The 16,217-nt window shown below is 39.2% G+C and overlaps 1 protein-coding gene across 1 annotated transcript in view; it reads right to left on the reverse strand.

Moving 5' to 3' along the window:
- Positions 1-16,217, reverse strand: part of LOC126183812 (cytosolic 10-formyltetrahydrofolate dehydrogenase) — a 149,647-nt gene that overhangs the window by 16,010 nt on the left and 117,420 nt on the right. The window contains exons 12-14 of the mRNA XM_049926060.1: positions 3,397-3,590; positions 3,145-3,264; positions 2,745-2,995 (exon numbers count right to left, since the gene is read on the reverse strand). Of these exons, the coding sequence (XP_049782017.1) occupies positions 2,745-2,995; positions 3,145-3,264; positions 3,397-3,590 (565 nt within the window). The remainder of the gene's footprint in view (positions 1-2,744; positions 2,996-3,144; positions 3,265-3,396; positions 3,591-16,217) is intronic.

A 16,217-nucleotide genomic window follows, 5' to 3' on the forward strand; every position in this document is an offset into this window, starting at 1 on the left:
CTGTCTAACCACCGTGCCACCTCGCTCGGTAAACTTTAAGGGGAAAACCAGATAACAGACCTGATAAAACATTCAGGTTCAGCTACTTTTGCCATAAGAATAACTGCCTACTTATGGGATACAGAAGTCAATAAGTTAACATAGTTCACATATTTTCATTCATATTCTAGGGTAGCTGTTCATTTAGGCAAAAAGTACACATTGCACAAAACCAAGTAATTAGAATTAAGTGTGGGGTTGATACACAGACATCTTGCAGGCATTTCTTTAAGCATCTGGGAATACTAACCACAGCCTCACAACACATTTAATCACTTATAAAATTTGTTACCAACAATCCGTCTGAGTTTCAGAGTAACCGATACACTCCCAAGTACACAGCTAGAAGGAAAAATGATCTGCATTACTCTCTAATGAACCTATCTTTGGCACAGAAGTGGGTGGAACATGCAGGTATAAAACTCTGACTATCTGCTCTTGGAAATAAAATATTTGACAGATATTAGAGACATTTCTCCTTAACATATATTTTCTGTTGAAACTGGCATTAAAGAGAAATAGCTATGATTGTGTGTGTGTGTGTGTGTGTGTGTGTGTGTGTGTGTGTGTGTGTGTTTAATCATAAATGACTTAAGAACACCAACTAAGTGTTGCAAATATGAATAATCCAAGAGTGTTTCCATGATTGATTAGGATGTCCCACAAAGGCTTTCAGTACATTAATGGAAGTGTATGGGTGGAACATAAACAACTGTATGAAACAAAACAAACATTCAACATACAGAGAAAACACTGAGCAGTAGATATGGGCATTAAACAAGTGCCAAACACAGAAGCTCAGCTTTCTTGTATATTTCATCATAGTACACACAGTTATGAACATAAGTGTTCAAGTGCCTATCTATTACTCAACTATTCCTTGACAGGTCTCTCTCTCTCTTTCTCTCTCTCTCTCTCTCTCTCTCTCTCTCTCTCTCTCTCTCTCTCTCTCTCTCATTCCAAATCTTATCCTCCAGTTTATTTATTTATGAAGCAAGCATTTGTTCTGCTGAAATTCAATTTATATTGTCAACCCCATTCACCCTGATCTCTTGTTATTTTTGTACTTCATAGAATTCTGAGATTCACTCTCAACTACCGAGTGCCACAGTCCTCACCATTTCACCACTTGTCATAATACCAGCCCATATGGCAAAACAAAAAGTATTTCCATTACATACAATATGTATATCTAGTTTTCTTGTTGATGGAGTTGTAAAGGAAAACAGAAAAGTCTAGGATAAGAAAAGAGGTTTGCCAATAAGGAATTGTGCAGGAACATGTGTCAAGAATTCCAAATTTATGGGGTATGCAGGGGCATGGGGTAAGCACACCACTCTCCAGTCAGTTTTCATGACCTGGAGCCGCTATTACTCAGCCAAGTAGCTCTCCAATTGGCATCCTGAAGCTCAGTGCACCCTGTTCCAGTCCTCCTACCAAGCTGAATTACCTGGCACTACTGGGAATTGAACCCCAGTCCTCTGCATGGCAGTCTGCCACACTGACCATTCAGCTATGGAGGCTGACACTTAAGTATACTACATACACCAAAAATAATTTGTAATGGATTGCCTACAGAAATCACAAATATAAAAAACATTATGCAAATGTTATGTACATTTAAGAAAGTTGAAACATTTGTTAATATCTAATCATTTTTATAGCACTGAGAAATACATAAATACAGCTCTGGTAGTTTGTTCAAGAATATGTGTGATGTGTTTCACTGTGTCTTTTATTTGAAGAATGTTTCTTCTGCTGCTTTGTGTGTGTGTGTGTGTGTGTGTGTGTGTGTGTGTGTGTGTGTGTGTGTGTTCGTTCTAGCTTGAAAGAGGATTCGTCTGAAAGCTAGCAAAGTTCTCAGTGTTGTTTATGTTATAACGTCAAGTTGAACACATATATTTCAAAACGACACAACACATATAAGTCACTGAGCAAGTTGACAAAGCAAGACATGTGAACACTGTAACATTCGAATGAGCACTGAGTCCAAGTCTAGCGGCCGCTGCCTGGCTGGCTGGCTGGCTGGCCGCTTAGGTGGCGCAGCTGCTGCATGGCTGGCAGACAGCGCCACATGTAGAGGATGCACGTAATTGCGCGGCGGCACTTTGAATGATCGGCGAGTCACAACAGTTTATCTGCCTTTTAGCAACTCCACACCTCTATTATTTGGTGAATTGTTATCTTCACTGCTGAAGTATTTACATTCCAGCAGTATTTCCATACACAATATACAATTTTCATTGTTTTTGCACATCATTAAGACAAAAAAATTTCCCAGACTATATTCTCTAATTTCGTGTGTTGTACATCACTTTGAAGTGATGTGCAGAAAATGATAAAAGGATGAATTATTATTATTATTATTATCACTACTACTACTACTACTACTACTACTACTACTACTACTATTATAATTTAGTAGTAGTAGCAGTAGCAGCAGCAGTGGTGGTGGTGGTGGTGGTGGTGGTGGTAATAGTAGCAGTAGTGAGTAAATATCTGATGTCATACTATACACTATTATGTTGCTGTACCAGTATTAGCTTTCAAGTAATTGTACAAGCATTACTGAAACACATGTAACACACATCACTCTTCATGTAACTGTGAAACACTGTTTTTGGTCTAAGATTAAATGTTTTATAGATGATGCTACAGAGGAAATATATGAACAGAGTATGCTTTAGTTAAATGGGACAACTTACCCACTAGCAAACTTCGATATAACCATAACAGGTCCAAAGGATTCTTCCTGAGCAATAAACATGTGGTCTTCCACATTGGTAAATACCGTTGGTTCAAAAAAGAGACCAGGACGATCAGCTCGCTTTCCTCCACACACAAGTGTTGCCCCCTCCTTCACACCACGTTCACAATATTCGATCAGTTTATCAAGATGGGCTTTGTGATTTTGTGGTCCATGTTGAGTACTTCTGTTTAAAGGATCTCCCATCACCTGAGAGTCAACACAAACTGTGATTATGATTTGTACAATAAAATAGAACAAAGGCTGCATATTTCACACACTGAAACCTCAAGAGGAGAGAAAAAGGAACATTTTGAGTTTGCACTGTGGTTTTGAAAATAAAGGTATCTTATGCTTACCATTTTTTTGCACTCTGCAGCTACCCTTTCAACAAATTTGTCATGAATGGAAGCATCCACAAATAGACGTCCTGCTGCTATACAGTTCTCACCCTTGTTGAAGAAAACACCACTCATTCCCTGAAAATAAGTTGAGGTAACTTAGTCTTTGCAACACATAAAAATCAAGTGAGACTAAACATTCATTTTCTTATAATTTTATTTAGTATAGGTGGAGTCACATATAATACAAATACATAATGTAATTTTTACCATTCTAACTGCTCTGTCTAGATCACAGTCATCAAATATAATGAGAGGGGATTTTCCTCCCAGCTCAAGAGATACTTTCTTCAAGTTAGAATCAGCACATGATTTCATTATAACTTGGCCAATTCCAGTACTGCCAGTGAAACCTAATTTCCTTACATCTGGATGGTTTGCTATGGCATTACCAGTTTCAGAACCTAGAAATGGGAAGAGAGATTACTGTAGCTGCATGTTTTATAATAGTCTACATCGTATTACCCTAATCACTAAACTTAATTTACACAATGCTCAAATCAGTCTCAGTCCCCCCGCCCCCCCCCCCCCCCACACACACACACACACACACACACACACACACACACACACACACACACACTCTCACTCACTCACTCACACACACACACAGCACACACTGTATGAATATATCTGGCTGACCATGAAAAGGAAACTAAAAGAAAAAGCCAGTAACCCTGAAAATGCATCAAAATCTTCACAAAATGCTCCAAAGATGAGGCCAGGTTTTACACAAAATTTCAAGGTATGTTCTATAGTTATCTGTAGGGGAAGGTGAGAGATTAATCACAACTGGGTTCCTGCCTTAGCAACCACATGTTCATGTTCTCTAATATCACCAACTAAATATTTCACAGTCATATGATTTTTACTGTTTACTGTCAGATGATAATACACAGTGGGGTAGCACATCAGAGAATAGCACCTCCTATACTACAAGTTCCTAAACATCCCCCGCCCAATTGCTACACTGGCTGTATAATTTCCCTGTAGTCCTAACAGTATAATATCTTTTTCGCCAGATTTTTGGATGGCATCCTGCATGTTCTGAATCATTCATTCTGCTAGGTACATTTCTTATTCCACATCTACATCTACACCTGCAAGTGATACTGAATCTACACAACAGAGGGTACTTCCTACTGTTCCAGCTATTAGAGCTGCTTTCTGTTCCATTCACATATGGAAGAAGGGAAGAAAGATTTCTTAAATGCCTCTGTGTGAGATGTAATTAGTCTAATCTTGTCTTGCAATATCTATGAGAGCACTACACAGGCAGAGTTGACGTACATTCCTAGATTCCTCACTTAAAGATGGCTCATGATACTTTCTAGGTAGGCTTCCACAGCACTTTGGTTCTTTCAACATCTCGACAGCTTTCTCTCATGGGTCAAACAAACTTAAACCTGTGATCATTCATGCCACTCTTCTTTGTATGTGTTCTACCTCTTATCATTTATATTTGGTATGGGTCCCGTACATGTGATCAATAGTCTAGGATGGGTTGCATGCGTGTTTTGTAAGTTATGTCCTTTGTAGAAACATTGTGTTTTCCTAGAATGCTACCAAGTTCCTTGGGCAAACTCGAGGTAAGTTGATTTATGCTATAAATCTAAAAAACTCAGTAATATGCATTTCTGTTAAGAATGGAATTTCATTCATGCTGATGGTGGACTACTGTTCCATGGACTTGGTGATCATCAGACTGAACAATGTGAGGGAAATTGTACTGACCTCAGCTTACCTTCCTTATGAGGACAGTACTACTCCTTCCCGGGAAGTGAGGACACTGGCAGGCAGCTGCTAACAGCAAAATCAACAACTGCCGATAGGTTTTGATGCCAATGCCCACAACCTGGTGTGGTGAGCAGCAACACCAACAACAGAAGTGAGTACCTTCTTGAATCTTTCATTCAATAGTAAACTGGAGATCCTGAACAGGTGCAGGGAAGCTGCATTCAGGAACATAAGGAGGGAAGAACTAACTGACATAACTTTTGGGTCCATTCTAATGGGTAGCAATGTCAAACAATGGCATGTGGCATTGGAGCCATCCTTATCTGAATACATGTATATTATGTTTGAGATTCAAATGGATGTTAAACAGACCATGACATACAGGAATCCTATAAAAATGGTCTGGGACCTTTATAGGAAAGCCTTCAACTCACACTTATTGGAAATCAAAGCTTTGATAAGGAATCTACTAGATTTTGAGAATATGTAAGACACAATAACATCTGTCATTATGACTTCACATTTAGAACACTGGCCAATCACCAAGAAGTGCATAAACAGGAATGTACCTTGATAGTGTAATAACACAGAATTGCAAAGGAAGTAGTTGAGAAGACTGTTTAACCTTGCAAGAATGAAAGAATAATGAGCAAAGTATCAGGAGACCATTGCCAAATACAGTCTTATGAACAAATAAGTGAAATTATCATCCTGGAAGGTATTCAGAGAGGAAGTGGAAGGTGCAACTACTTGTGACAGACTTCACAGAATCCTCACAAGAATACCAACTAATCTAGGAAATCTAAGGAAGGAGGATGGCGAATATACAAGGACATGAATGAAAGACTGGATTTGCTGCTCAAGACTCACTTCCCTCAGTGCACGCTGGCAGACAACATAGACCAAGATTCATTTCCTGAGAGGCACTGATTTACAGTCAATCAATGGGAGAACTGGGAATCTGCCAAGGAATGTGTTTATTTTAAAAAATCAGTGGGCAGTGGGAATGTTTAAACCATTCAAGTCACCAGGCCCAGATGGAATCTTTCCAGCTCTAATGCAACAGGCAGGAGAGTGTTTAATTAGATTCCTATGTAAGCCATTTAAGGTCAGCCTAGCAGCAAGAATCATCCCCAAAGCTTGGAGAACAGTGAGGGTTGTTTTCATGCTGAAGCAAGGGAGAAATGATCATACTAAGACCAAGGATGTGAGGCCAATCAGTCTGTCCTCTTTTCTTATAAAGACATTAGAAAAACTGGTTAATGTGCACATTATGGAAAGGAGCCTAATCAAGATTTCTCTACAGTAAACTAACATGCATATCAACCAGGCAAATTGTGTGAAATAGCACTTCACCGCCCTGTTGGGAAGGTGGAAAAATGATTACACTTTCATGAAATAGCTCTCTGCATCCTCCTGTATGTTGAGGAGGCTTTTTGCAATCAGCCTTTGAATCTATTGTTATAACTGCAGAAGAGCATGGCACATACCATCATATGCAGTGGGATTATGTTAGAAGCCACTATGTTGAATGAGAAAATGGCGATCGACATCACCAGGGGTTGTCCACAAGGTGGGGTTTTGTCCCCACTACTGTAGAAGCTAGTAGTGAATGAACTCATTGAAGAGCTGTGTACTAGAGGCTACTTTTGTCAAGGATACGCAGATGACTTAGTCATAGTAATACTTGGTAAATTTGCTAGTACTGTTAGAACTATGCCACAATGTGCATTGAACTGGTGCAAGAAACAGGATCCAAGAGTCAGCCCCAAGAAAACTGTTGTAGTACCATTTATAAATTTATGAAGAAGCATGCAGACTGAAATCTTAAGTTTCTCGATGAAACTATGCCTGTAGAGAGGGTGTTTAAATATCTTAAGATAATCCTGGATGCGAAACTATCATGGACGCCCACATAAATAAAATATGTTCCAAGGAAAAAGACGAAGAGCAAGTGGGGAAAACTGGGGTCCAAATCCCAAGAGTATGTACTGGATATACACCACTGTAATAAGACCTTAAGATCTGTGATAATTTATGGGGCTACAGTATGGTGGAACAATATAGGAAAGGAGGAGGCTGTTAAGGAGAATGGCAAGGTGCAGAGACTGGCCTGTTTAGCCACAATAGGCAGAATTAGCACTACACCAACAGCTGGGATGGAGATCATGCTGGACATGCTCCCACTACACCTGTGGGTTAAAACGGAGGCAGCAGCAGGCACCTGCAGGCTAAAAACTGGAAGTAAGTGGATACCCTTAGGATATCCCGAATCCTGCATCAATATAGGGAGTGTGATAAATATAGGAATGTTATTTTATACATGTTGCATCTTGTGGACTCTGTGGCCATTAATGATAGTTTGTGAATGATGCAACCAGCTACAAATACTTTTTAAATGTTTTATTTTAGTGTCATAACTGGTTTTTAGGCTAACATGCCCATCTTCAGATGGCTAATATTTTTCATTACCCAGATGTTTTGACCAACAGCATGTTGTCAGCTCCAAACTGCACAAGAATATTTGAGTATTTAGTGAAACTTTATATAAGTTGTTTCATTCATAAAAATACGCCAAAGTGCTAGCATTACTTCTATACGATGCAAAATAGTTGTATTCACTTACATAAGTTCCAGTAGATGAATTTGTTTTGTTGTGGTCCATGTGGTTTCCTAGCTCTAGCTCTAGCTCTAGTTCTCGAATACCACACAGCACATACATTGTAAATAAATTACTGTGGCACACTTCATAATACTCTTAAAATAAGTGATGAGCATCAGACATGTGCTTCACATTAGAGGTTTTTGTTTATTGTTTACAATGCAAAGATTACCATTAAGCAAGGATACAAAGATACCATTCATTAAATACTGACCAAGGATGTAAACAGACCAATGATGATGTGTGGAATGTGCAAAAATGTAACATGTTAATAACATAAAAATGTTTGAACTCTAAGAGTAAACTTATTATTAAAAGACTGTACGACAAATTGCTTTCAGTAGTTTTTTTCCCCAGTGGAAATTATTGATGAAATACTTCAAAGCCAACCAATTGCATATTGTAAAGTAGACACACATGTGCACACATTTATGTATACCAACATTTGATTATCGTTACAGTTAACTTAATCATAGCTAACACTTGGTTCAAGAATCATAAAAGAAGGTTGTATACCTGGAAGAATCCTGGAGATACTAAAAGGTATCAGATAGATTATATAATGGTAAGACAGAGATTTAGGAACCAGGTTTTAAATTTTAAGACATTTCCAAGGGCAGATGTGGATTCTGACCACAATCTATTGGTTATGAACTGCAGATTGAAACTGAAGAAACTGCAAAAAGGTGGGAATTTAAGGAGATGGGACCTGGATAAACTGAAAGAACCAGAGGTTGTAGAGAGTTTCAGGGAGAGCATAAGGGGACAATTGACAGATATGGGGGAAAGAAATACAGTAGAAGAAGAATGGGTAGCTCTGAGGGATGAAGTAGTGAAGGCAGCAGAAGGTCAAGTAGGTAAAAAGACGAGGGCTAATAGAAATCCTTGGGTAACAGAAGAAATATTGAATTTAATTGATGAAAGGAGAAAATATAAAAATGCAGTAAATGAAGCAGGCAAAAAGGAATACAAACGTCTCAAAAATGAGATCGACAGGAAGTGCAAAATGGCTAAGCAGGGATGGCTAGAGGACAAATGTAAGGATGTAGAGGCTTGTCTCACTAGGGGTAAGATAGATACTGCCTACAGGAAAATTAAAGAGACCTTTGGAGAGAAGAGAACCACTTGTATGAATATCAAGAGCTCAGATGGCAACCCAGTTCTAAGCAAAGAAGGGAAGGCAGTAAGGTGGAAGGAGTATATAGAGGGTTTATACAAGGGTGATGTACTTGAGGACAATATTATGGAAATGGAAGAGGATGTAGATGAAGACGAAATGGGAGATAAGATACTGCGTGAAGAGTTTGACAGAGCACTGAAAGACCTGAGTCGAAACAAGGCCCCGGGAGTAGACAACATTCCATTAGAACTACTGATGGCCTTGGGAGAGCCAGTCATGACAAAACTCTACCATCTGGTGATGAAGATGTATGAGACAGGCGAAATACCCAAAGACTTCAAGAAGAATATAATAATTCCAATCCCAAAGAAAGCAGGTGTTGACAGATGTGAAAATTACCAAACTATCAGTTTAATAAGTCACAGCTGCAAAATACTAACGCGAATTATTAATAGACGAATGGAAAAACTGGTAGAAGCGGACCTCGGGGAAGATCAGTTTGGATTCCGTAGAAATATTGGAACACGTGAGGCAATACTAACCTTAAGACTTATCTTAGAAGAAAGATTAAGAAAAGGCAAACCTACGTTTCTAGCATTTGTAGACTTAGAGAAAGCTTTTGACAACGTTAACTGGAATACTCTCTTTCAAATTCTGAAGGTGGCAGGGGTAAAATACAGGGAGCGAAAGGCTATTTACAATTTGTACAGAAACCAGATGGCACTTATAAGAGTCAAGGGGCATGAAAGGGAAGCAGTGGTTGGGAAAGGAGTGAGACAGGGTTGTAGCCTCTCCCCGATGTTTTTCAATCTGTATATTGAGCAAGCAGTAAAGGAAACAAAAGAAAAATTCGGAGTAGGTATTAAAATTCATGGAGAAGAAGTAAAAACTTTGAGGTTCGCCGATGACATTGTAATTCTGTCAGAGACAGCAAAGGACTTGGAAGAGCAGTTGAACGGAATGGACAGTGTCTTGAAAGGAGGATATAAGATGAACATCAACAAAAGCAAAACGAGGATAATGGAATGTAGTCAAATTAAATCGGGTGATGCTGAGGGGATTAGATTAGGAAATGAGACACTTAAAGTAGTAAAGGAGTTTTGCTATTTAGGGAGTAAAGTAACTGATGATGGTCGAAGTAGAGAGGATATAAAATGTAGACTGGCAATGGCAAGGAAAGCGTTTCTAAAGAAGAGAAATTTGTTAACATCGAGTATAGATTTAAGTGTCAGGAAGTCGTTTCTGAAAGTATTTGTATGGAGTGTAGCCATGTATGGAAGTGAAACATGGACGATAACCAGTTTGGACAAGAAGAGAATAGAAGCTTTCGAAATGTGGTGCTACAGAAGAATGCTGAAGATAAGGTGGGTAGATCACGTAACTAATGAGGAGGTATTGAATAGGATTGGGGAGAAGAGAAGTTTGTGGCACAACTTGACTAGAAGAAGGGATCGGTTGGTAGGACATGTTTTGAGGCATCAAGGGATCACAAATTTAGCATTGGAGGGCAGCGTGGAGGGTAAAAATCGTAGAGGGAGACCAAGAGATGAATACACTAAGCAGATTCAGAAGGATGTAGGTTGCGGTAGGTACTGGGAGATGAAGAGGCTTGCACAGGATAGAGTAGCATGGAGAGCTGCATCAAACCAGTCTCAGGACTGAAGACCACAACAACATACAGTTAACTGCAGGAAATATAAAATTACAAAGTTGGAGGGTGGGATGAGAGCAACACATTTTTTCATCGGGGTCATTTATATCTATACAATTATATACGAGTATCAAACTGCAGCGGTGTGACTGTTAGGTGTGCAGCTTGAGTTTGATTTCTGTGAACAGCCCAAGGAAATTGTTTAGAAAATGTATGTAATATCTTTAAGTTGTCATTAATGTTAGAAACACAGTGTCCATATTAATTCAAGTGAGTGGCTATTGCAGATTTATTTAAATTTTTTAGTCTAGAGGTATTAATGTGTTCGTGATATCTTGTACTGAAGCTACTGCTGGTCTGTTCATGATAAAAGCTAGGGTAATTGTCACAAATAATTTTGTAAATTTTCCGATTTTTCTAGGCATAGGCTGGTGGTTTTGGTGCTGTGGATAATCTTATGTTGCACAGTGTCACTGCTGCGGAAACATATTTGAACTCCTGTCCTTCAGAAAAGATTGGCAATTTGATATGAGACTGTGCCTAGGAAGGGAATGCACGAAAATAGTTCCTTTCCTGCTGCTGGGTGAATTTAATGCAGGTGATTTACTATCTTTAATTTTATTGTACAGGTTGTCAATTATTTGTGGTTTACAGTTTATTTTTATCTGCAGTTTTGATAATATTAATTTCTTTCTCCTTAGCAGATGAACTAAGGGGAAGTCTATTTATGTGGTTTAACATGGGCCTGAAGTAAGCCAGTTTGCACTGTGTTGGGTTGCACGGAGAATTCTGTCTGACACTCAACAGTGAATTTGATATTGGGGTGCATGTTACTCATGGCAGTTGGAAACGATTCTATTTCATCTACTGTACCATTGAACCACATGACTGTGTCATCAACAGACCTTTTGTAATAAACCAGTTTCCCTTTTAATTGGGTATTGGCCCTCTTAGAATATAAAAATGGTCAGGGAAATGACAGCTGCTTCAATAAACCTTTCTATGTAATAATTTGAACTAGGGAGCAGGGGAAGAATGAACCATGACACTGAGCAGGAGACATAGTCCGGTTTACTGACAGATTAAACATAGATGGAGGCCCTAGGACTGAGGTATACACAACAGAGTGCAATCTCTCTAGGGAAGCTCTCCACGGTATTCCAGGTGAAAATATCTGCTATCAAGGTGTGCGGGGAAGAGAGAATTTGCATAGGCATCAAAAAGATCATAGCATCTACATTTATTCAGACAGCCAAACAGCTCCAAAATCCCTATCAACCACTGCAACAATCTTTGAGAGTAAAGATCGTTACACAGTGTCACGAAGCCCTTGTAAGACTAGCAAAAAGCAATGAGGTAAACCTGATGCGGGACTCTGGTCACTCAGAAATCAGTGGCGATGAACAAGCGGATAGGCTGGCCAGGACCGGTGCAATGACTCCAATTACTGGACCTTAACCTGTCCTAATCATTACTGAGGTGATGGTTAAAGCAAAATTACAAAACTGTATCAGAAGGCTGCACATAGAATATTGGACTATAATCCAAAAACAAAAACACGCCAAGCCAATGATGCCAAAGCCATGTTTTAAGAGAAGTTCTGTAATCCTGGACTTGGACAGAAGACAGAATAAACTCATGGTACAACTAATGACTGGCCATGGGAACTTTAATAACACCTACTCATGATGGATGTGCAGAAAGAAGCTCTTTTGTGTAGGCTGTGTGGTGAGGTTGATGAAACTGCACCACACCCAATCTTCCAATGTGAAGGTTTGGGGACCAAAACACAAAATATTCAGGTCTCCAGATCCTGAAAAAATCATGTCTCATAAACAAACACTAAAGGGCCTCCACCTACTCTTTGAGGGTACTGGTTGGCTTTACTAGAACTATAGGGATCGAAAAGGCACAATGAACCCTGTTTCAGTGTGAGAAATAGTAAGCTAGGACAGCTGTTTTCATCTCCCTGTTCAACTCAAATCAACCCTACCAATATACTGAAATCAGCCATCTGCGTTACCTACAACTGAGTCTATGTGATCACTCCCCTGCAAATTGTTACACCCACATATTTCTACATGCTGACTGATTTATGTGACTAATTGATATTGTAGCAATAGGACACTATATTTTGTTTTGTTTTGTGAAGTACAAACTGTTACATTACTGAACATTTAAAGCAAGCTGCCAATCTTTGCACCACTTTGAAATCTTACAGATCTAACTGAATATTTGTGCAGCCTTTATCAGACAACTCTTTATTACAGAGAAATTCATCACCTGCCAAAAGTCTGAGGTTACTATTAGTATGGTCTGTCAGGTCATTAATATACAACATGAACAGCACAGGTATTAACACACTTCCTTAGGGCACACCTAAAATGACTTCCACATCCATTAGTGACTCTCCATACAAGATAATACGCTGTGTCCTTCCTAGTAACAGTGTTTTACAACAGATGAAAATTTTATACAGGAACAACATCCTGCCTGCTACAGTGTCCCTGATGCAACAAACAGAACAATAAGGCCATGGGTCAAACCTCAAATTTAAAGCATTGTAAAATGCAATCTATAGTACAAGATTTTTTGTACTCAGTTAACATTAAAATTTTTCTGAGCATCTGAAGCAAATTCCAAAGATGAATTAGTTCATTTCTGCCACTTTACCTTCATGCCTGACATTGCCAGAAACTCACCATGAATCCAAATGACTTAGGTTACATTCTGCTGATTCCTGAGTATCTGCTTCACAGTTTGATGAGCGATGAGACCAGATGCCTTTTAACCTCACAAAAACAAGCATTCTAAGGGCATGTCTCTGCACTGAGGTGAGGAACTTATCACTCACCAGCTCAACAGACTTACCTTCTTGATGTTGATATTGGCCTCTCTACTGACTATACTTTGCCATGAAATGAGGAGTACTCTACCCAAAATCCTCTGCTTACCTCCCAAAGTGGTATTCCACTGATTGCCCAACCTGAGCAATATCCTAGTCCAGCCCTACACTGCTCCAGGTTCAACCCCAAACCCCACAACTCATATCCCTGTAGATGACCCAGGTGTAAGATCTTGCCTAGACATACACTGATGAGCCAAAACATTATGACCAGCTGCTTAATAGCCCATTTGTCCATCTTTGGAATGAAATACATCACTGATTCTGCATATCAGGGATCCAACAGTTTGTTAGTAGGTCCGTAGATGTGTGGGGCATTAGATGTCTATGCACAGGTCATGTAATTCACGTAAATAATGGGCTGCTGATTTGCGTACGCAGTGACAACATCCAATAGCGACCTAGATGTGTTCCATAGGATTTACATCACACAAATTTTGTCACTGAGGCATCAGCCTCAAATGCTGGTTGCCTGAATTTTCTCAACAGTGTCTCACAAAAGCAAAGTCATCTTCCCTCCAGAGATTCTCCTTTGAGTTCATGAAACTTGCATGCTGATCAAAACTACCAGTAACAAATCTAGCAACATACCTTTGAATTACTTTGGTGTCTTCCTTTAATCTGGCATGGTGAGGATCCCACACAATCTAGCAGTACTCAAGAATGGGGCACAATAGTTTGTATGCTGTCTCCTTTACAGATGAGGTACACTTTCCTAAAATTCTCTCAACTAACCATAGTCAACCATTTGCCTTCCCTACTACCACCCTTACATGCTCATTCAATTTCATATTGCTTTTCAACATTAAATCTAGATATTTAATCGACAAGATTATGTCAAGCACCATATTACTAATGCTGTATTCAAACATTATGGGATTGTTTTCTCTACTCATCTGCATTAACATGGATTTTTCTACATTTAGAGCAAGCTGCCACTCTTCACACCAACTAGAAATTATGTCCACATCATCTCGTATCCTCCTACAGTAACTCAATGACGATACCTTCCTGTAAACTACAGCATCATCATCAAACAGTCACAGATTGCTGCTTACCCTGTCTGTCAGATCATTTTTGTATATTTAGAATAAGAGTGGTCCCACCACAGTTCCCTGGGACACTCCTGACGATAACCATGTCTCTTATGAACACTCGTCATTGAGAACAACATACTGTGCTCTAGGAGCCACTCACATATCTGGGAACCTACTCTGTATGCTCGTGCTCTTGTTAACAATCAGTAGAGGGGAACCATGTGAAATGACTTCTGGAAATCTAGGGATATGGAATCTGCCTGTTGCCCTTCATCCATGGTTCACAGGATGACATGTGAGAAAAGGGTAAGCTCAGTTTTGCATGAGTGATGCTTTCTAAATCTATCTTAATTTGTGGACAGAAACTCTTTTTCTCAAGGAAATTTATTAATTTTGAACTCAGAATATGTTCAATAATTCTGCAGCAAACTGTTGTTCAGGATATTGATCAGTAATTTTGTGGGCCCATTCTTTCACTCTTCTTATTTAAGTGTGTCATCTACACTTTTTTCCAATCACTAGGGACTTTGTATTGGGTACAAGATTCACAATAAATGCAAGCTAAGTAATGAGCCAATGCCACAGCGTACTCTCTGTAAAACAGAAGTGGCATTTAATCTGGAGCTAGCAACTCATTTGTTTTCAACTCTTGTAGCTGCTTCTTTAAGCCAGGATGCCTATTACTATGTGCTCCATACAGGAGCACATAGTGCGATGGTCAAACAAAGGTAGGTTTATAAGATCCTCCTACATAAATGATTTCTTAAATGCAAAATTTCAAACTTTAGCTTTCCTTTTGCTTAATGACTGGACAGAAGTCTTTGACAAGGACCAGAATTTTCTCGCATTCTTGGCAAGATCTTGCACTGAAGTATGATGATGGAACATGTACGCTATGTGCATCGATCGTTTTAGAGATGCACAAATTTCAACCAAGTTTTGCCCACTGATCTTGCCACATTCTTGTTTTAACTGAGTGTGTAACAATCTCTGCTTCCTCATCATTTTCCTGATTTTATTATTAAACCACAATAGTTTTTTTTCCCACTAACTCAGCGTATACTTATTGTGGTGACTGAAACATGCAGTGTGCTAGGAAAAAAAAAAGAAGAAAAATCATTTAAGTATGGATATTAGGAGTAAGCCTTGTAACTTAAATACAGATGTACAGTGCAAGCCACTTTCATCAATTAAGGTGGAGGTCAGGGACATTGAGAAACAGCTGATTTCACACTTGCGTATTACAGATTGAAGGTAAAAGGTGACACAGTCATGTACCATCTACATGCAAAGAGGTCCAACTGCTGTATATAGAGGTCCACAAATCATAATCAAGGCAGAGTTCCAGATAGAGAAGAGTTCTAAACAGCAGCCTCTGATGGGCAGTGGTTTCCAGCAGATACTATGTAAGTGAGCATTATACTCAATTGAGTTTGTACACTATGGACTTTCAAAGCTTGCCTGTATGTATCTCTGAACTAGGATTGTTAGTTTTCAATGTCTATTAGTCTACATGTACCTATGTCTGTATGTCACTTTCATTGTGGCAAGTGCTTGAACCGAAGGGTTCAATTAGATAAATCATTTGTAGTCTGTAGTACCATATGTTACTTTGTATACCTGAATCCTAATAAAATTATGGGCCAGGATGGCCATGTGTTCTGGTAGCTGACTGGAAAATTTAGTAAGCCTCTTCTATGTTTTACACTAAATACGTGAAGAAACAATGAAAATCAGACCAGTAAGCAAACTCAGGATCTCATTTCCTTATCACCATATCTACCTCCTTCACCTGACATCCCAGGTATTCTGTACTGTTTCCAACCACAGAGACCTGAAAAATCTCAGCTTGACCCCATCGCCATCTGAATCCTATACATCGCCACTTGTGTACCAAGATATGAATGACCTCAAATCCC

The sequence above is a fragment of the Schistocerca cancellata genome, chromosome 4 (genome assembly GCF_023864275.1).
Source record: "Schistocerca cancellata isolate TAMUIC-IGC-003103 chromosome 4, iqSchCanc2.1, whole genome shotgun sequence".
Taxonomy (NCBI): domain Eukaryota; kingdom Metazoa; phylum Arthropoda; class Insecta; order Orthoptera; family Acrididae; genus Schistocerca; species Schistocerca cancellata.